Genomic DNA, 20,868 nt, shown 5'->3' with positions numbered 1-20,868 from the left:
AGTAGGTATTAAAAATCAGAAAATGGACAAAATACAGATCATAGTCATCCACAGAACTACATCTTGGAATAACAATCATAAGTCGCCGATCGTCCTTATCATAGTCCCATATCTCGCAGTTTCACGGTTTGCGTACGACCGTGCTGATTTTAGCGTAGTGCACTATCGAAGTGTTGGGTATTGGGACCGGTATGTCGGAGAGGTTATTGTTGAGCGACAACAGCGGCGGCAGCGCGATCGATTGCACTCCCGCCCCCTGGGGTATCAGCGCTGCGCCCTTCACCACTTTGACCGTAGCTTTGTCAGATGCGTCCCTTTTAAATAGATCTCTAAGATTATCAGCTGATCTTTTATTAATGGCTGATCCAGGAACATCGAAGTACTCTAACTCACCCATCATTTCAGGCATGTCCTCATCAAATATGCTGCGTTTTGCGATGTTCATAGGTACATTTCCTGAAGAAGAAAAGTGTTTAAGGAGAAGCAAATGAACTTTTCATTACGAAAACGACGACAAGTTAACTCTTATAAATCTTGATCTATGCTTTCTTATTACTTAGGTAGTTACCTGATGATTTGATTCCCGGGGCAAATTGCGGTAAAGATGCCAAGTTTTTTAATGCTGACCACGACACTTGTGACTTGTCTCCACTGGTGGGCTTTGGAGCCACTTGGACCATGCTTTGGGCCGTCACGTTGGTCAGCAATGGAGCAGGGATATTACTCAAATCAACTTTGGAGCCGTTAGTGTGGTAGAATGTAAGAGCCTCTTGATTTCCCCTATAAAATTTGGAAAGCTTCATTAATATTTCAGAATTGAATGTTGTAAAAATTTGGCAAATTCATCACTTACATGGTAACGTTAGAACCATTATCGTCAGTTTTGTTGGTTAAAATACCAACTTGATACACCATAGCGTGTATGACATACCTTTAAAAAATAAAATAATAAGCTAGAGACTTGAGGTTCTTCTAAACTCTACAAATCCATGTAGATTGTACCTAGAGCATGTTAAGTTATATTTGGTAACTAGCTACTGAGATTGAATCATGGAGGCTGGTTTTCCTCTGCTATAGATATACATGCATAAATTAACGTAATCATATTTTAAATCCTTGAATGGAGTTTTTCTATAGCTATGATGTCACTGGATTCTGAGAACAAACTCTTGTTTCAGAAGTTTCATGCCCGTTTTCACCATCAAACCCTAATTTTTAAGTGACCCCTATGGTAACACATTGAATTTTGTTTTCATAAGGGTCATTTGAAAATTTGAGATTGATGGTGAAAACGGGCATCACTCTCTTTTTTATGGTTTCGTCTGTATTTGATGCATAGCAATAAACATAATCGTAATAATTATTTTAATATCAAGAAAAACACTAAACTCACATATCCTTATTAGGATCCGATGAATTCGTAGAAGTATTATTTTCACACAATACTCCACCGAGTAATGGCAGAAGCGCCCAAGCAAACCTTGTCTGAAATATAAATGATTTTTTATAATTTTACCAAAAATAGCCATCCAACCATCTTAACATGGAACTATCAGAACAGCTTAGTTTATTATTAGACTGAAATAAATCCTACTTTATGTAGTCTAACAATTTATTATTTACTATGTACCTATGTATTTCAAGCATTGTGCGCATTCTTAGAACATGCTAATCACTGAACAACTTACCAATTTCTTCATATTAATAACCGCATTAAACTTTTCAAATAATATTTCTGCCTCAACTTCATTAATAATGAGTTCAGCAGTTAAAGGCGACTACTTTTATACTTTTAAACTAAGTACGTCATTTAGTTTGCACCTTGTCGAGAGCATGTAAATTCTTCCTAATCGACACTAAAGGGACCACGTTGACTTTACATAGCTACGACAAGTCCAAGGGTATGTAAAATAATAGGATAGTTACATAGTTAGTATATCTAATAGTATGTTTAGTTTGTATGATAGCAATGTAATAAATAAAGCTACCTCGTTTTCGGTGTTTAGCCAAATGACGTCCACTGCTGGACAAAGACAAAGACCTCCCTAAGGATGTACTTAGGTTCCTTCAGCGACCTTTACCAGTTACCTACACATACCTACCTAGTTTAGTATTTTTTTTATCAAAGTAGGTATGGGGCCGTCCATATATTACGTCATTTTAAATTAGGGGGGGGGGGGGGGGGGGGGGGTCTAAAATCTGAAAAAATCGATGACGTAATTTATGGACGGCCCCTATTTGATTAAGCAGTTTTATTAATGGACCAGTCTTTGTTTCCGGTTTTTACAATTATTTACGAGGAAATTCGCGATAGTTTTCCACGATAGTACCAGCCAGGACAATCTTACACGCCCTTTAAGTGAGGTTTATGTTTCTTTCAGAGTTCAAACCTGTTAAGTACTGTCATTTACCGTAACAAGCTTGTTTTAGATAACTGCTTGGATGTAACTAAACTTGGTATAGGTTCATTAATTTGCATAAGTAGGCACTTGATTTGTGATATCATTTCACAGATATTGACATCGGCAGGATCAATGGGCATGTGCAGGTGAGATTGGCACGGCATGTTACACCACAAATACTTTCAGGGTTTATACTTAATAAATTCCTTATTTGTAGGAAAGTGAACAGTTATCTGTTGACAACAGGAATTCTTTTCTCATGAAACACTAGCCAAGGCACACATGACACATCTTTATCGTAATGTCACATATCTTTTATCAATGATCGTACGGATCGCGCCTCGGAGAGCGTGGCGGGTGCGGCGTCAGTGGAGTTATCGGGTCCAAGTGTCCCAGTGTGATGCTGCGCCCGCCGACAGTGACTGTCCGCGGTAGTCCCGTGCCCTCTCCATAGCACCGCACGCGCAGGAGCCATGGCGGCGAACAAAATCCTCATCTGCGCGGGAGTGGTGACGTTAGTAAGTCATTTAAACGTTTTTTACTGCGTTGATTGATGTTACTTACATGTCTTCGCTGGCGATCACTTATTGATACAATGAATCAATGTTTGTTTTTTAAATTACAAACGCAATGCGAATGTATCACCAGATTGTTGCACTTAATAATGAATGACATACAAAATCTGACTTAAAGTCTCTATTACCATTCCGCTTTATGAATATGCTACTTTACTAATTACTATACCATACCCATACCACACAATATTCTTCATTAATATAGAATATTCCTGGTAATTTAACAGGGGATGTTATTTAGCCCACCTACTTACTTAATTAGGATTCAATAAATACATGTTACACACCTACATAATAAATAGGTAACGAAATACAATGTATGTAGCTTAGTAAGTAGCTAACAAAACAGTTATTCTGAATTACTACACCGTAAAATCGATAACTTGACAAGTGTACTTAATTAATTAGGACATCGCTGCACACCATTTGCTAAACTTCGAATTCGATATTTAGTTTTTTTTTGTCTTTACTGCCATATTTTAGAACATGTTTCATTTGTTTTGTTCTCAATTCGATATTTCAGTGTAAAACGATCGCATGTTTGCGATCAATAAAATTAATGTTGGTCTTCAACTATTTTCTGTACAGAATGGGAATCCCTGTATTAGCTAGGCCTACGAGTACTTACAGCATGCATTCAATTATTAGTGTCGTTTCATTATCAATATGATTATACTTACTCAATACACAAAATCAATTCTTTTTGATTTCCATTCCATAAAATCACCAAGTAGGTAGGTAGGTACTTACTTACTTACTTACCATCTTAACTGAATTAAGTATCTATTAAACTGTATATACTTATCTCTCATATTTATCTCAAACACATTTAACATTTCAAGACAGAAAATGATAGAAACTAGCATAAAAATACAGTTGAAATTCTATATTATCCCTTAATTAAGTATTGAACACGAAATCAAATGTGGATCATTAGCGTTGTGTGAAATGTGGTCATCAAAACATTATTTTAAGTAAATAGAATAACATAATATTGTATCAGGCAATTATTAAGCACTAACGTTTTTATGAAAAATGCCAATAATTCATTGATATGCGATTAGATATTCTAAACAATACTTACGATAATAGTATCTTATAAGGAAATCCAATCAATACCTAGTAGCTGAATTTCTGTTTTGTTTGTAGTACCTACATACTTACTAAAGTACCTACCTAATATCTCATTCTAGCTTAATTAATAAGTAGGTACAATGTTTTTTTAGGTAAAGAATTACTTAAATAAATATTAGTTGGTAAAAGAAATTCTTTTTGCTAGGCACTTACTTATAGTCGCACACACAAACTTTCTACCGATATACCTAAGTACTTCATATCTTATCATATTGATAGTATCAGCCTAATCAACGAGAAATTCTCTTAAATGTGCGACGCCGGTGACGAAACCTATCACATCAAGATAAAATTTACGTCGAACAAATTGGGATTCCACTTCACAATCATGTTACAGTTTAATGTCCGGTTAACTATTAGTATTTATACGATGTAACACAACAAACCACGAACCAATTACGATTACTTTCCAATAGTTTCATAGATAGACCATACACAACCGGTCAAGTGAGAGTATTTTCGTGGCTTAATGGTTCTGTATCGCGATTTATTGAAGTTATTGTATTGGTTAACTAAATCAAGTTCATGTTAAGGCTTGGTATTTCTTCTAAAGTAGGTATTTCGCGCTGTCAAAATCTGCGCGCGCAATTCTTCGCCGAAAACAGCGCGTCAAAGAGCTCCCGCCACAATTTCCAGCTACACAGTATAGAAATACGCAGTTGGTTAGGTTAGGTTGACTTCCTTCCTTTCAAGCGTCACACTCACAACACTTTCTAATAGAAATCATATCCAAGTGATACAAATTAAAACACCTTTCAGACTTTTTGGGAATATATTCTAGAATCGAATAAATATAAAATATAACTGCAGAAGTAAACACTGTTCAAAGTGGCCGTGGCGTCGCCCGACCTTCTGGAAGTTCTGCGCCGGCTTAAAGAATTTCAAGATTACGTCACCCGACCTATCGGTAGGCCCTTGGGAGCTTGAGCGATTGAATTTTTTTTATGATAAGTTACTCTTAGTAGCGATTATTTAGAGCTTGGATAATAAATTTAATTATAGTTGTTGCAATTCACGAAGCTTTGCATGTGGTTAATAACATTAATCAGTATAGGTACGCATCAATTTTGTTCAGTCTCTTTGTTTATTAATAAATAAAAATATCATACTAAAATTGCAGAAACATATTTGTTTGTATTGGTCTGGGTGTTTTCTTTCTATAATATGTATGACGTATGTACGGGGTTCTGTACCTATCGAAAATTGCTATAAGCATCACACGCGGTTACCTGCGTACCTCTGTGCACTCATGGGAGTTTAAGCAGAGGTCCCTAGAGTTTGACTTTGAGCTTTGTTTATAGTCATTACGAAGCAGACTGATGGGAAACTGCACTGTCTTGAATTCGAAAGGGTAATTTGACGGTGTTTGGGGAATTCTAGGAATAAATACAGACGCGTCCGTCCTCCGTAAGCGCCACCGCGCGACTGATTGAGATTGTCCAAGCCGTCATGGGCGATTTTTTCCACATTTTTTAACATAGTAACTAAATAAGACGCAATATAAAAATTTCATCCGTTAAAAGCCCTCAAGTTATTTCTGAACTTTAGTTTAGTAAAAGATTCAGAATCTCAAATCGCTTATTTTAGAAATAAAACCATTATTAGAAAACGAATAGAGGTAACTTTGGGAATTTATTCTATCGAGTCAACTTCATCAAATCTTGTTTCCATCCGTTAATAGCCCTAGAAAATATCCTCAACTATGCTCAAAAAAAATCTTAGCCTTTTATTTTACTGTTTAGTACCTCAAAAATGAAAAATGAAAACCTCATTTTCGCCATTTTCTCTGTTACCCGGCCTTAATTTCTAATTTTGTCATGCAATTTACAGTTTCTGTGAAATTATGAACCGAATACTATCATGCACCGTAAGAAAGAAGGCAAGATGACTTTGCGGGCTCAATCAAATTGTTAATTAGTGTACCTAATGAGATATTAAGCCTTTTTATAGAAATTGGGATAGAAAATTGTCTCTGGTCCTAAGAATTTATGGTTTCCGCCCTGCGTGTGATCGGGGTTCTGCTTTTTTTCAAAAGTTTTACGGATCTCGAAAAAGTGTCAAGTGCATAAAACCAAGTCGGAAAATGTTTTATTATCAATTATTTGTATAGCCAATCTTTATCTACGAAACTTTTGATCCAGAAAAAGACTGTTGAAGCATGAAGCAAACGTAGTATTAACATCCGTATCTAATAGTATACAGGGTGTCCCAAAATGGGTGAATCAAACTGCTAGGGGAGGTAGCTCTAATAAAGTCTATCCCTAAAAAATATAAAAAAAAAATTAAGCGCATAAGGAAACAAAAATTATTTTTGAAAAAGTGAAAATAAATCAACTTTGCCTAAATAAGTATCTGGCTATAAATTGCTGCGTTTGAAAATGAAAATGATATTTATTTAGTCCAAAAATATTACAGTACATGATCTGGTTACTGTTACATTCAGAATAAAAACGGATTACAATTTATATTTATACAGTTTGGTGTTTATTTTTACTTTTTTCTTACTAATATTAATTGTACATGATCGCTTAATTTATCTGTAAACAAACTTTTGAAAATAATGACTAGATTTCGAGTTTAGAGCACTTTATTTAAAAAAAAATTCCGAACACAATTTTTTTTAAATACCTGTATACTGGGTGGTATGGAACAGGNCTACTAAAAAGTGTAAAATAAAATTATAATAATTAAAAAACTTTTTTAAAAACAAGCTTTTATTTAAGAAATGCAGTTGTACTAAAACGAAAAAAATAATTGTACTTATTCAAGGTTCAAATAATTTCGAAAGTTTGTAGCGCAAACAAAAAAAATTGGCCAAGTGCGTGCGTGTCGTGCCACGCGCAGTGTAGGGTTCCGTAGTGGTCCGTCGCTACCACAGTATATTTCAGAAGCAAGCAATTCATTACATTCAAAGTCACTTTTCATTTTTTTTTCTAAGGAATTTTCACTAGTTAAGAAATTTTGTAATAACTACATGAGTTAAATGACTATTACTCTCAAACTAATTGATGTATCTTAACCGCTATAGTTTTCCTTGAAAGTTCATGAATAGCAGTATTATCACGAATTTTTCGAGATTTTTCAAGCCAACATTTTAGTTTTTAGAGGGGGGGGGGGGACGATGTGTGTACAAAATTACAGCTCCCTAGTGCTTATAGTTTCCAAGCAAAACCTCGGACAGACAGACAGACAGACATTATCGAAACTATAAGGGTTCCTTGTCAGGACTACGGAACCCTGAAAAAGAGGAATAAATTCCATGCACGATACAAGCTTTCGAAATTATTTGAACCTTGCATACAATTATTTTTTTCGTTTTATTATCATGTGTTAACGGACTAACGATTAACGTTAACTTGCGTTAAATCTTGTGAAATGTAACGTTTTAACGTTTAACGAAGTAAATTTTTTTATTAACGGTTTAACGATTAACGAAGTTAACTATTTGATTAACGGTGCCCAGCTATGGGAACAGGTTTGGGAAAATAACACTAAAGTTGACTGGTGGAAGCGTCATGTGCTTTGATGATGGGTTTAGAATGAGTACCTACCTATATATCTACCCTAAACTAACGATAAGAACTCATAAATAGCGTTTAAGTACACTGGATATTCTATTTAGTAGCTGTATTCCAAATGGTATGCAATAAAGTATTGAGTAGGTATCCTGTATACCTAGATAAGGTGCCTAATACTTATTCTTCGGTCAGGTCATTAGATACTGAAAAAGTGCTATGTATAGAACAATTTATTTTCTAATTTAGTGATCAGCTGTGAGAGTCACTTTTTTCCTGCAGTGTATAAAATGACATGTAGTACACTTACAAACTTAATTTGGACAATTTCTAGTCCTGTACTAACTTTTGTTTCTTATTTCTAGTTGCAGGCTGTTGGGCAGATAGTTTTCTGCACCCTCGGCCTGGCTCAGTACTACTGCGTGGTCGATTTTCTGCGGGAGCTGCCGATGTTGTTATACATCAGAATCATGTATTTCCACAGTAAGTTTGACCCTGCTGACGATGCACATCATTGCCAGACGAGTCTGTAAAGCCGGATTTAAATTATTCTGACGTGATGTGTCGTGCCGTATCAGAACGAAATCAGTTCCGGCACGACAGAAGCCCGACACAACACAATACCTAGTGTTGAAACCGGTTACGTTCTGATTCGTCACGACACCTCTCGTCATCATCGTCATCAACATCATCTCAGCCATAGCACGTCCACTGCTGAACATAGGCCTCCCCCAATGCTTTCCATGTTACCCGGTTGGTAGCGGCCTGCGTCCAGCGCTTTCCTGCTACCTTTATGATGTCGTCGGTCCACCTCTCGTCAGATAAATATAAATTCGGCTTTAAACGGTGTGACCAATGCAGGCCCTTCTTCCAGATCCTGTGCCGTGTGGAGCGCGCATCAACATCGGCTCCGCAATCGAGGGCATCGTGGACCAGGCCTTTGTGTTGATCAACAACGAGCCGCTCACTGCCTACCGCACCTTCATCATCAACTGCACCAACCTAGGTATTGCTGGGCTTTGGATACCTGCGAGCATCCTTTTAATAAGTAAGTGAGAATTTATTACTGTATTGCATTAACTGACTATAGAAACCCAAATCCCATAGAAAAAGAACGTATATTCCTGAAAATTTGGCATCAACAATTCAACATCCTCAAACTGGCTATCTTAACTCTAACTGGTGAAACACCGTATAAACATTGTTGTTACTGTGACAAACCTAAAGAAGCTAGTTAGGCGGACTTGGAACGAACTCTATCCCCAGCCAGACCGAGCAGAAAATGGTGTCCCCAGTGGGAATCTAGATAATCCAGGATCACTGATAAGACAAGTGTCCCTAGATCATAAAAGGTGGTCCCCGATACAAAACCATTTCTTTATCTTTTCAGTGGGTGGCGCTAAGAACTCCGCTTCAAAACACGTCCGGTGGCCATGGGTGATGGTGACGGTGATGGCCAGCGGAGTCGACCTGGTGGCGGCCGTCATTTACACCAACGACTCGTTCTACACTAGGGTGTGTAAGTTATGAGTGTACTAAACAGTAACGCTCGTCGCCGTCGTATTATTTCTACTTTATCCGATCGTATTCTGAGATTCCAGACAACAATGCGAAAGTCATTGGAGCAGGCAGGCATACGAGACGTAAAGTAAGGTCCTTGGGTTATGGGGATATTGAGAGCAAGGCTGTTTTTCACGAATAAAATGAATGGATATTAGGCTTAGCACAGAGAGAATAAAGACTTGTCAATGAATTAAATTGAAAATGTACCTATATTATGAATTAGTATTATTTGATCTTACTGTAATTCATCGAAATTGACTAAATACTCGTAAAATTCAGAATTTTGTTCATCCAGAGTTTGTCCGACATCATGGAATTCATCGGCGGGGTCGCGAGCGGTATCGCCAACGCCAATCTGGACACCACATGGGTTTCCTGGATCATGGTCATCGTCTACGCGAGGTTCATTGTGTTCTTCTTCTTCAACGTGATCCTCGTCGTCATGGTGATTGTGGACTGCAACGCCCCTATACTACCGATCACTACTGGGACAGTAAGTATCCCTAAATGTAATATCAGCTTATGTTTAGAGATATTACTGCTTAAATTCTGAATCTTGTTAATTTTTAATTCCTGTTTTGACAAAAATGGTAATGAAACTATAAATAATCACGGGTTAATCATAACATGGAGTTCTTTATTCAACTTGTCGACCTGCAAAAGCGCATGAAGCTAGAAACTAATCAGATCTGTGAAATGTTACTTTGTCTCGGTATCTTCTTTTTTCATCATCATTGTAGTAGGTACCTACTCGTATTTTACTATGACGGTAAGGCAAACAACTGCTGTTTCCAGCAAGTGGAGGCGCCGATAGGCATGCGTGATGTGAGCACGAGCGACAAGGACGTGGAAGAGAGCAGTACGTTCAGCGAGCCGCGAATGTTCGCGCGCCTCCCGCGGCCGGGACTCAGCCGCTCGTTTCGGCGCATGAAGGCGTACCTCTTCAGGAAGCCGTCGCCCACGCCAGTGCCGCCGTCCACGTCCAACCCCGAATCGTATAACCCATCGCCTAACAGGTGACGTTTGTTTATTCTGACAATAGTTTTATCACTACTGCAAGCCATGATTCCAAAACTGAGAATACATTGGCAATATTTTTGTATGTAGGCACCGTTGCAAACTTGCAAGCCATCAGGGAACCTCAGTAAAGGTTTCACTGCACTGCATACCATCGTAATGTAGGTATTACGTATGAATCTACAACTTTTATCTGTAGATCGCCGAGAGCTCACCATGTGGACATAGAGAAGAAGCGAACTGTGAATTTTCCCGAAAACCTATTATCGCTGCCGCAGCGCTTAGAGAACCTGATCGCAGAGCAGCAGCGGCGCCTGGACAGCGCCGTCATCGACACCGCCGGCCGGAACAGCCCCCCGCGCGCCTCGCAGTCCCTTCCACAGTTGCCCTCCACGACCGAGGAGGAGCCTCAAGGGTAAGCCATATTCTTAAACGACTTCTGAATAAGGGTTCATCCATGCTCAACTTGCTATGTAACCTTCCTTGCGAGAGGATATAGCAGCGAAATCATTGGCTGACGTGATAACATTATTGGACTTGCAATGAAATTAATCAGCACATAGGAGGTGTACGGAGCTTTCTACTATTTGAAGTCTGTGTGACGGCAGGATCTCGAGCCGGCGCGGCACAGCAGCCGAGCTGCAGGGCCAGCTGCCGTGGGCATACATCCCGGCGGCGCGGCGCATGCGCGACCAGCTGCCGCCCGACGAGGAGCTGCCGCCCGTGCCGCTGCCCGACTACACCGCCATCCAGCCCTTCAGGAAGGCCTGTGAGTCACCGCATCTTCTTTGAGTACAAGCTGTAGGGCCGGCTGCCGTGGGCATACATCCCGACCTGTGAGTCTACCACATCTTCCCTAAGTATGAGCTGCTGGGGCAACGAGGAGCTGCCGCCCGTGCCGCTGCCCGACTACACCGCCATCCAGCCCTTCAGGAAGGCCTGTGAGTCCACACATCTTCTTTGAGTACAAGCTCCAGGGGCCACTGCCGTGGGCATACATTCCGGCGGCGCGGCGCATGCGCGACCAGCTGCTATGTAGACTCTATGTATGATGCTGTATGCCACTGCTCGACTAAACCGCCATCCAGCTCTTCAGGAAGGCCTGTAAGTTCGTAATAACCTTCCTATGACTTCCCGCAACCGCTCTCAGGAGTCTCGCCCATGTTAGCTTTCTGCCCCTTTCAGAAAAACCGGTCCACAAACATCTTCGACTGAACCGCCATTCGCTCTCTGGAGTTCTCATGAGGACGCTATGTTAGACTAGCTTATATGTTACCTTTCTGCCCCTGTGATTCAATAAATCTTCTTTGACTGAACTACTAAAGCCAGTGAGTCAACATTTGAAACCTTCTCTGAGTGCAACCAGTCGGGAGTTTGTATGTTGGCTGGGCTATGCCTTGTTTTTTTCCTGACTTCATGAGTATATATTTTTTCATTTCCAGCCGTCCACCGGGCAGCGTCCAGCCTCAGCTCGCTAGCGTACAAGCGAGACGCGCTGGGGCAGTCACGGCGTGAGTATAACGTCTACTCCCAATGCTCGAGACTCTAACCTTGCTTAAACAACTTGATACAGCTTCTGCAAGTTTTATGCCCAATTGTTATTTCCAGCGACGATAACACAGTCAGACGTGTTGTATTAAACGGATCAGCGAATAGGAAACGAGAAGATGCCTGAAGACGAGCGATTTGAGTATTAAGTGATTAAGTTTATGAAGTAGTTTCATTGCAATAGGGAATACCTATCTACATATGTATGTGTTCAAAATGATTCAATTATAGATTTTGTTCTGTATTAGATTACTTGGTGATGATATAAAGAATATGTAATTATTACGATATCTTCTTGGTTTATTTGACGGTTGATTTGTATTTTTTCAGTTTTTTCATGCATTCGTTTCCATCCAATTAATTTAATGTGTGTAATGCGAGGCAATGTGCCAAAGTATTGTAAATATTTTTATACAAAAGGTATTATTGTTGATGATTTGTGTTAGGTATAAGTTTGTTAAAGTTAAAAGTGTTTAAGAAGGGCGAGAAATTCGATGTTAAAGTATCTCTCAATTTATCAAAACCTTTTGAAAATGTGAAAAGGTAGAAAAATCAAGTTTTGATATTATTAAAATCCAATAATTACCTATCACTCTGCAAATAAACATAATTGTTTATATCAGCTTTCAGATCTCATTTTTGATGAGATACTGATAAGCCTCGACGATTTGCGCGACGAATTAATTATTATTTGCTCGTCCTACTTAAATGTCAAGTTCGCATTATAAATGTAAGTTTGAATAATAAATTTGATTATAAAAGGTCTGCTGGTTTTTACATTAACATTAACAAAATATACCCAGAACGGAGATAGGTAAACGCCAATGCGTAGCTCCCTAGCCGTGCCGTGCTTCGAAAAACTTGTGACAAAGCTAAAAATATAGCTGATCCTCATGAAAGTAAAAACCACCTAAAATACCTGGCCCACATAAATAATAAATATACAAACCTCCTAAATGTGGCTTACCGTTTTGACCAAACCATTGCACTGTTTTTCTCCTTTATATTACTGAATCAACAAATTTGAGAACTATTGCAATAAAAATATGCTTACTAAAATAGTACAGTTTAATACCATAAAGTGATTACTATCTACATTTACGATACCTACTTATTTAAAATGTCAATACCACTGTACGACTAAACACTTATGCACGGTCGATTTCTTCTATTCGATTTTGTTCCAATCCAAATTGATCATGTACAAAGTCTCCAGAATGGACAGAATCGTGATAATGTATAAAAATATCGTTACTCTTCGACTGTCCAGCGTGCGCCCGATGTACCTATGGGCGAAGTATAGGGAATAGGCTTGGAAGGGGATGCTGATGATCCTGTTGGCCAAGCTCACCCTCGGGAACTCTGTCAGGGGGATCAGCTGGAAGATGACAGACGTGGCCATGACGCAGAACATCACGGATGCCTTCACCCACCCGCCGCACGTCGGGGTCAGNCATTTTATCTTTCTTCTCTCTAATTGCTTTTTTCAAAGTGTGCGTCACGTCACGCGGCCATTGATTGGCCATAAGGCACGCCTTCTGGCCAATCACAGCACTTTTAAGCCGGTTGCACATGTTGTGGTAGACTCTCAGTCGCTTTGTTTTTACACAGTTGAATGTGTGTGTGGGAGCTGTGGTGGGGGAAATGTGGGGACACTGGTTCTCGTTGTAGTTACGCGCGACATCATATCTATTCTCTTTCTATGATCTGAGGGGTCAGCACATCTGATATGGAGTAACTGGAGTAGAAGAACGCACAAATACGCCAAACCCAGAACACGTTAAGTAGACATGCCAGGACACTACCTGAGTCAAACATATCACCAATTCACATGTCGTTGCATTGCACCTATAGGAAATATAAATAGGAATTATATTATTCTGTCTAATGGCTTCAATGGTGCGAACACAGGTGCGAATATGAAGCACACTGGTTGATTGGGGCTCTGTTTTGGGTTCGTTTGGTCTTGTCTTGAGTGACATAATCTGACAAAGCAACAAACAAGTTCATAGATTATGTAATTAGTCAAAGACAATCATTCTGCATGTAGGATAATTTAGATATCACGTTCCGTGAGCCACATTTTCTAATAGGCCAGTAGAATTAAACACAAAAATTGATTAAATCGGAAATAATTCCTACAAAAGATTTTTTTGCTTTAATGGCTTCATTGGTTGCCCATTAAGACTCTCCTAAGTTTTCGACTTCGACGGAGTTGTGCTTAAGTGGTGGGGGCCCCGAAAGTATGTATCTACTAACTAACCCTGTGATGAGGTACAAATAATTCCACGACACGAAGTTGCGAAATTGCCAAAAGTTAGTTTACTGTTGCAGTTTCCATAACTACCAGATATATTTAAGAATGTTAGACACAAATACATTAAAACTTATGTAATATTTAAATTATCTATCCTCATCTAGCGAAATTCGAACCCGGGACCCAACGCGCGTCCCAAGCGTCCAAAGCATCGATCGTGCTTTACTGCGCTACGATTCAGAGATTACCTACCCGAAATTCTCATTTTATAAACGCAAGTTTGGAGGGTAAGTAATCATACATAATGTTATTTTTTCACCTACCTTCAAAACTACACCTACTTACAAATTCACGCGAACACATCGCGAGTGTTGATAAATAAATTAAAAACAAGACACATAATTACCACTTCAGTAATCAGGTGTCGGTTGGCGTACCCTGACTTCCAATTTGTCATTAAACATTCAAGCTGCTGCCAACAGCATCGGCTCAGCTGCGTGGTATACACGTAGATAGTGCGCACATTAATACTTGCCGATAACAATTATCATGATGCGATTAACATTGATACGTGCGTTGTTTTGTCCCTTCGTGGACGGACTTAAGCTCGACATGACGTGTTTACTGGCTATCAAAGGGTGAAAAATTACAAAATGAATTCCAACAACAATAATAGTAAATCGGCGCCGAAGCTTCCTTCGAACTTAGTTTTAACCGCAGTGCTGACGGGTTCTATAACGATAGTAAGTATATCTCATTGATTTTTTTTTTCATTGCATCGCATTCAACGTATTATATTTTGATATCTACGTGTAGTGATTATTTTCTGAGTCTGCGCGAATATTTGTTTCTCTAGTAACTTCCTATAGCTGTCCATTATTTTCTAAAGATATACCACTTGCAATGCAAGAGCTCTGCGATATATCTATTTTATTACATACCTACAATGTAAATATTTTCGTAGCTATTTGCTTAAGGATGCATAAAGTAATCATAAACTGCTGTGCATTTACACGTTGAATATAAATTTATTTAGGTAGGTAGTTATTTTCAAAATTGAAAGGAGAAAGGGAGTTTTTTCTTTTGACCTGCAGACATGTTGTAATGCAGTTTATTTAATTGTAATTGATCATTTTTCAGGTGGCATCATTACTTTACTTTTCTTTAAGTATAGTTGCGTTAGTATACAGATTCAAATGTAATGCGAAGGAACCAGAGAACGTGAGCGGTTCGGGTCTATTTCTGGATGTTGTGTACAGAGCTTACATCTTAGGTATGTTTGATTATAACAATGCCGGAAATTGGCGTCTTTTTTTTTTCGCGCGGCCATCGACCAAACCTTGCAATTTCTTACAAAACTTGCGCGCAAAAAGCAAATTTAGTAATGTAAATCATCAAACTTCTAACGGTCGTAACTCAGTTCAGACTGAGTTTAGAGGTATACATGTCATAGTAAGTTTGGTTTATTACACTATTTTGTAATCAAAAAACAAAGTTTGGTCGAAGGCNTTGCAATTTCTTACAAAACTTGCGCGCAAAAAGCAAATTTAGTAATGTAAATCATCAAACTTCTAACGGTCGTAACTCAGTTCAGACTGAGTTTAGAGGTATACATGTCATAGTAAGTTTGGTTTATTACACTATTTTGTAATCAAAAAACAAAGTTTGGTCGAAGGCCGCGCGAAAAAAAAAAGACGCCACCTTCCATACAAAATCTGGCATTGCCATTTGATTAATTAATTTAAATAGAATGGCGCGTGAATCATAGATGGATGTTATCATGACAATCGCTGAATATTGTAGAATTGTGAACTTCATCTTCGAAGCGACAGGGGTTCTAGAACTATGTATTTCCTTTGCTACTAGTTCACGTGATTACCTACCTAACATTACGGCATTAGGTAGGTACGTTTGTTTGTATAATTTTGTTTATTACTTTTGTTTGTGCTGGAGTTTAAATCAATCCACAACATTTTCGATATCCTATTTTCTTCAGATCAATTTTCGTTAAGGGACCAATAAAAGGTGAAATGTCTAAATATGTAAAATATACTAGTAATGCCTGTAATGCATGTAACTTGATTTTTTAGATGGAGGATGTCAAAATGCATTCAATAATGAGGAGATCACCCAAGACTATTCAGTATTCGTGTTTGCGCTGATCACTCTGGTCGTTTCAGTCGTGTCTCTGATCGCAGCCTCTATTCTTATTTCAGGTGAGTTTTATATATTATGATATTAAAATATATAAAGGTGAGTACAAACTAGAGCATTTACCTGTAACAGAACAACGAGCAGTTCTATGCTATGTTCTAGAGCAGTGTTTTTTCAAACCCCCCGACCGTTCCCTTTTTTTCATGCATTTTATAATGCTACATATAATTGTATTATGGTTTTCGGATAAATCTATCTTTATAACTTTGATTTTTTACGACCTCTCCCCACGGGGTTCGCAATCCACACTTTGAAAAACACTGTTCTAGAGTATCCCCTTCACGAACCAAACCTCGAGTAGGTACGCCCTCCGTTTTATTTACCACCTAATACAAACCAACGAGCGTATTGGAGTAACATTTCGTCGAGCCTTTGCACGGGCGATGCATATTTCCACAGACTGACCGCAAGGTACAAAAGTGTTACGGGTAAATGCAGCCTCGCTATGAGCATTACGCCGAACAGAGCGGCGAGCATTCGTAGGAGAACAATACATTACTAGTCTATACTCACCTTAAATAGATCGTGTGAATCATTGTTTCATGACACATCACGGATGAGGTAGTGAATTGTTTTTATAGATTTTAATATAATAATCATAGTTTTAAGTTAACCATGTTTTAACAAATAAACAATTATTTACAGTGGTGACAACTGAACGGGGGATTCAGTACCTCACAATAGTTGTGTGCGGGCACATAGGAGTGTACATTGCTTCACTGACCGTCGATTTGACTGTCGCCGTACACTTTGGGATGGACTACTCACATTTCAACGGTCTCTTAGTAAGTATTCGGAAACCACGTAGGTTATGCAGTGAGTTTACCTCAGAAAAGCCAGCGTCTCATACAGTCAGTAGTTCGTAACAACCAAAGAGGCCAAAAAGTTGATGACAGAACCAGGGACGGATTCAGAGGTCTGGGGGCCTCGAGGCAACAAGAGACGAGGCCCCCTGGCCCAATCTTCCAAATAAAATTGTCAAATAATACAATCATGTTTGTACAAAGTAGGTACTGTAGATAAAAGTAAAACGTGAAAAAAATCTCAAAGAAAAAGTTGTTTTCTGGTCTGAATTTCATTTTTTTTTCGAAGTCTATTGACCCTCTTTTCTGGAGGCCCCGGGGCTGTAGTCCCGGCTGCCCTCTCTTAAATCCGGCCCTGAACACAACCTTATTCTATACCTAACAAAAACTAGTTGCGTACTTTTTGGCTACTTTGGGTGTCACGAATTATTTGACGCTGACTACATACGAAGAACAAAATAACTTACAAGCATTGCGTAGTAGGACTTATTATTATTCTGTGGCATTGGTTACAAGCAGGTTTATTTAAGAAAATAATTTTCTTCCATAGGTAGATCATACTCGGTTTTAAATCGTTACATTACATTTTTTCTTTTTTACGTTACATTTTTTCTTTTTTTTTTCAGAATGAATCATCGCCCGGCCTCAGCATGAATTATATGATGGACTTGTTACGTCTAGGCGCCTTTAGTCTTATGGTGATAAGTCTCAAAGGATTTATTGTGCACATTATCAACATAGTATTGCTGATTTTATTGGTCGTGTACTTACTTCAGTACTCATCGGATTTGGATAAACAGGAGGCATGTATTTTCGATGTCTTAATTACGCGTGTAATTAATAAATATTTATAGATTCGCTTATAACAGCTGACACAGTGATACCTATATTCGATATAACGAATCATTCATAACACATTGATGCAACGTTTGAGTAAACTTATTGTGTAAAAATGTGATAAGAAACGGCTACCTACTTTACGATAGTCGATACTTTTAATCAGGGATGTTATGGATATCCGTAACCGTAACCGATTCAAACGTTTCGGATAGTTTCGGATGTAGGCAGTTCAAATTATTTTTTGTATAGCATTATGTAAAGGCATGACAGCCTGATTTACTTTATAATACCATCTAGTATCAATTTTTATTTTTTTATTACTTATTATTCGATGTAAAGTGTGCGGCCATGAATGACCCGTGTTGGAACACTATTGCAAATTACACTCTAAAGCACAGATATCCGTAACCGTAACCGGTATAATATTATTCCTATATCCGTAACCGTATCTATAACCGAAACTACATATCCATAACATCCGTACTTTTAATACTGTCTTTATAATATGACACTTTGCAAGCATTAAAGACCTAAAGTCTCTCCATTTATGAATAGTTGAATTAAAATGTTACTTTTTTGTTTCAGCATTCTATTCATAAATTGGGAGCATTAAAAGCCTACGAGTAAGTTTCCGTAATATTTTAGCGTTAACATATTTAATTTTATTGCCAAGCAGTACTAATTAGTGATAATTTAAATTACAGCACAAAGCGGTCCAGAGAGCCCCAACATAACCATCGCGATACTTACCAGCCGCCTAGAGGGTAAGATAAGTTCAACAAATCGAGTTATCAAAAAACTTTTGCTTTAAAACAATAACATTTTAATTGTTTAGGCAGCAATTGAATTATGGGTACTTGAGTGATGAAGAACCACCGCGAAGCCCTATGCGCGACACTACCCGGTCGGATTACTCTGGGTAAATATTTATCACAATTTATTGATTCATTTCTAAATCATTATTTTTTTAAAGTATAGAATGGGGATACCTGTGCATGTGGGCAGATACCTGTCCTTTATAACGAATATACTCGTAGTAGTTATCAAATACCATTATTATGGCTTACCGCAATAAAGTCGAGGAATTAATGCGTGGACAATGTTTACAATCATGCTTGCTGGGGCTGATAACAGAAATACCTCGGTGTACTTATCTATTTATAAATTATTACTAGATTCGTCATTATATTGTTAATCCGTAAATTTTCTTGCGATATCTATGATATCTAACGATGAATAAAATTATCCGGAATCTTTATGATTAATTTTGAATTGGACCCACGATAGCCTGAATGGTGAAGGGATCGGCCTGGACGACTTGACATCCGAGGAACGCGGGTTCGACTATTGTGAAGAGCCCACTCGTAACAAGCATTTACTTAGCTTACCACGAGGGGCTGTGACTTCAAATGAAATAATGAAATGTCTTTAAAAATATATATTTTGCTTTTGCATTACAGGGTAGGCTACGATAGATCGTACTCGTGGCAGCACGGGCCCGGCAGTAGTAGCGGCAGGCCGTTTTCGTACTTGGAAGAGGCCAAGCGGCAGGCTCCGGCGAGGCCTCCGCCCTCTCCAGCCGTGGAGAACAGCTGGCGAGACCCCTGGCGCTCCAATGGGCCTCCAGTACCGGCGCCCGACTATAGCCCGACCCCTAGACGCCTCAAACCAGCCCTCAAATCTGGCTACATGTAATTACACTTTGTCTTTTCCCACGACTGCAATCATGTGGTTTGACTAAGTCGATTGAGCACCTCCTGGATGCTGGTTCATTTCAGGAATTGAAGGCTATAACACCTAGGAATAGTATTTGGTGAAAGAATTTCCAGTGATGAAATTGTTTCATATTAATTATAGTATTAGTAGACTACTAGCGTACTTTGGTGATATCGTTTTGAAAACGCTCTGTTAATCCAATACTACTTCAATTTTAAAATGCTCCTCCCGTTTGTTTATATTTTATTTGTTTTTTAAATTAAGTTATACGTAATGCATTTAACACTAACATTAGTCTCGTTAACATTCCCCTGCTCGACTACTATACCTCATTAACATTTTATTTACTTAGTTTCTTTCTTATAACAATCCTTGTTTATTTTGTACGTATTACTTGGCTTACTTGAAATGTCAAGATTGGATTAAGTTTAAAAATAAATATTTTCATCTTACATACGACTTTTTTACTTAAACATTGCCTTACCCTGCATAGTTAATAAAGGTGCGCATGAAACTTTTAAGTACTAAAAAAAATTAGTTCTTAAGTATAGCCTGACCAGGAACATAAAAACCCTCGCCATGTTGCGGAAAACTAATGGTACTAATTTCTTTTAATGGCAACAGTAACTGAAAACTTCATTGACATGTCACCTTGCATGTCAGTCTATTGCTGTCAAAGTGTAAACAAACTTTATTTTAAATGTGCGCAATTGGTTTTATGAATTAAATTGCTAAAATATTTTTATAGTCGTGAAAGAAAAGTGGTTCACAATGTGTTAAAGTATTTGTCGAAGAGAAATACTAAGGGTTCGGACAATATTTTCATTGATTAATGTTTCCGACAAAGGTTGTCAAATTGACTGACATGTTTATCGTATAGTACAGTCCACTATGAAAATTAGCTGTGGTTTGTTTCAACTACCTATTTTAAATTTTTTTGTCACTTTCTAAGTGTTGAATTTTATGGGATTGGGAAAGAAGTACCGAGTTTGAAGCGTTCATGAGCAGACATTGCAGTTGAATATTCAAGTTCTGAATTTGATTATTGATGAATAATAAAATAAATTCTTCTAGCTCGATTGATGGTTTCATTTAATTTATTTAAATCAGGTTACCTATAATAATATTTTTTCGTTAATTTATGAAAATATCAAATTAGCCCGTAATCCTGAATCCTGATACATAAAGTTAGCCTATTAATTTAACACAGGTACGACTGTACTCAGTGTTGCACTATCAAATGCAATTGACGCGCCTCTCGATCGATGCCAGGGTTTTTATGTT

General features: G+C 38.3%; 3 protein-coding genes across 5 annotated transcripts; 2 read left to right on the top strand and 1 right to left on the bottom strand.

The window, feature by feature from the left end:
• LOC114366497 (uncharacterized) lies at nucleotides 1-1,463 on the bottom strand. Its single transcript, XM_028323385.1, has 4 exons — nucleotides 1,394-1,463; nucleotides 854-931; nucleotides 569-780; nucleotides 1-456 (listed from the first exon to the last, which is right to left on the bottom strand). Coding segments are annotated over exons 1-4 (627 nt in total). The 5' UTR covers nucleotides 1,396-1,463; the 3' UTR covers nucleotides 1-121.
• A 1,283-nt stretch (nucleotides 1,464-2,746) lies between these two features.
• LOC114366498 (uncharacterized) lies at nucleotides 2,747-12,809 on the top strand. Of its 2 annotated transcripts, XM_028323387.1 has the most exons (10): nucleotides 2,876-2,920; nucleotides 7,992-8,109; nucleotides 8,501-8,674; nucleotides 9,017-9,141; nucleotides 9,485-9,682; nucleotides 9,985-10,205; nucleotides 10,406-10,621; nucleotides 10,815-10,975; nucleotides 11,649-11,717; nucleotides 11,815-12,809. In XM_028323387.1, the coding sequence occupies exons 1-10, from the start codon at nucleotides 2,876-2,878 to the stop codon at nucleotides 11,844-11,846; spliced, it is 1,359 nt and encodes a 452-aa protein (XP_028179188.1). In that variant the 3' UTR covers nucleotides 11,847-12,809. The 2 variants fall into 2 exon arrangements, with proteins under 2 accessions (XP_028179187.1, XP_028179188.1); XM_028323386.1 differs by having other exon boundaries at nucleotides 2,747-2,920; nucleotides 11,649-11,918.
• A 1,773-nt stretch (nucleotides 12,810-14,582) lies between these two features.
• LOC114366473 (uncharacterized) lies at nucleotides 14,583-19,833 on the top strand. 2 transcript variants are annotated; one of them, XM_028323350.1, is made up of 9 exons: nucleotides 14,583-14,754; nucleotides 15,152-15,284; nucleotides 16,102-16,227; nucleotides 16,871-17,010; nucleotides 17,655-17,831; nucleotides 18,454-18,491; nucleotides 18,573-18,632; nucleotides 18,704-18,787; nucleotides 19,329-19,833. In XM_028323350.1, exons 1-9 carry the CDS (start codon nucleotides 14,665-14,667, stop codon nucleotides 19,561-19,563), a joined length of 1,083 nt encoding a protein of 360 aa, XP_028179151.1. In that variant the 5' UTR covers nucleotides 14,583-14,664; the 3' UTR covers nucleotides 19,564-19,833. The 2 variants fall into 2 exon arrangements, with proteins under 2 accessions (XP_028179151.1, XP_028179152.1); XM_028323351.1 differs by lacking the exon at nucleotides 18,704-18,787 and having other exon boundaries at nucleotides 19,329-19,804.
• Nucleotides 19,834-20,868: the final 1,035 nt, after the last annotated feature.

This window comes from Ostrinia furnacalis, unplaced genomic scaffold (assembly GCF_004193835.3).
Source record: "Ostrinia furnacalis isolate ACB-3 unplaced genomic scaffold, ASM419383v2 OfSCF0635, whole genome shotgun sequence".
Lineage (NCBI taxonomy): Eukaryota > Metazoa > Arthropoda > Insecta > Lepidoptera > Crambidae > Ostrinia > Ostrinia furnacalis.
Note: the sequence above shows the minus strand (reverse complement) of the source record. Positions and strands in the feature narration are given on the sequence as shown.

Bases quoted from the DNA above. Each gene is read 5' to 3' on its own strand.
- LOC114366498 (XM_028323386.1), top strand. From the start codon at position 2,876: ATGGCGGCGAACAAAATCCTCATCTGCGCGGGAGTGGTGACGTTA. The intron at 8,110-8,500 runs GTAAGTTTGACC...CCCTTCTTCCAG, and splicing joins CAGAATCATGTATTTCCACA to ATCCTGTGCCGTGTGGAGCG. The intron at 9,683-9,984 runs GTAAGTATCCCT...TGCTGTTTCCAG, and splicing joins TACCGATCACTACTGGGACA to CAAGTGGAGGCGCCGATAGG.
- LOC114366473 (XM_028323350.1), top strand. From the start codon at position 14,665: ATGAATTCCAACAACAATAATAGTAAATCGGCGCCGAAGCTTCCTTCG. The intron at 17,011-17,654 runs GTAAGTATTCGG...TTTTTTTTTCAG, and splicing joins CACATTTCAACGGTCTCTTA to AATGAATCATCGCCCGGCCT. The intron at 18,633-18,703 runs GTAAGATAAGTT...TTAATTGTTTAG, and splicing joins ACTTACCAGCCGCCTAGAGG to GCAGCAATTGAATTATGGGT.
- LOC114366497 (XM_028323385.1), bottom strand. The intron at 781-853 runs GTAAGTGATGAA...CAAATTTTATAG, and splicing joins AATGGTTCTAACGTTACCAT to GGGAAATCAAGAGGCTCTTA. The intron at 457-568 runs GTAACTACCTAA...TTTCTTCTTCAG, and splicing joins CCCGGGAATCAAATCATCAG to GAAATGTACCTATGAACATC.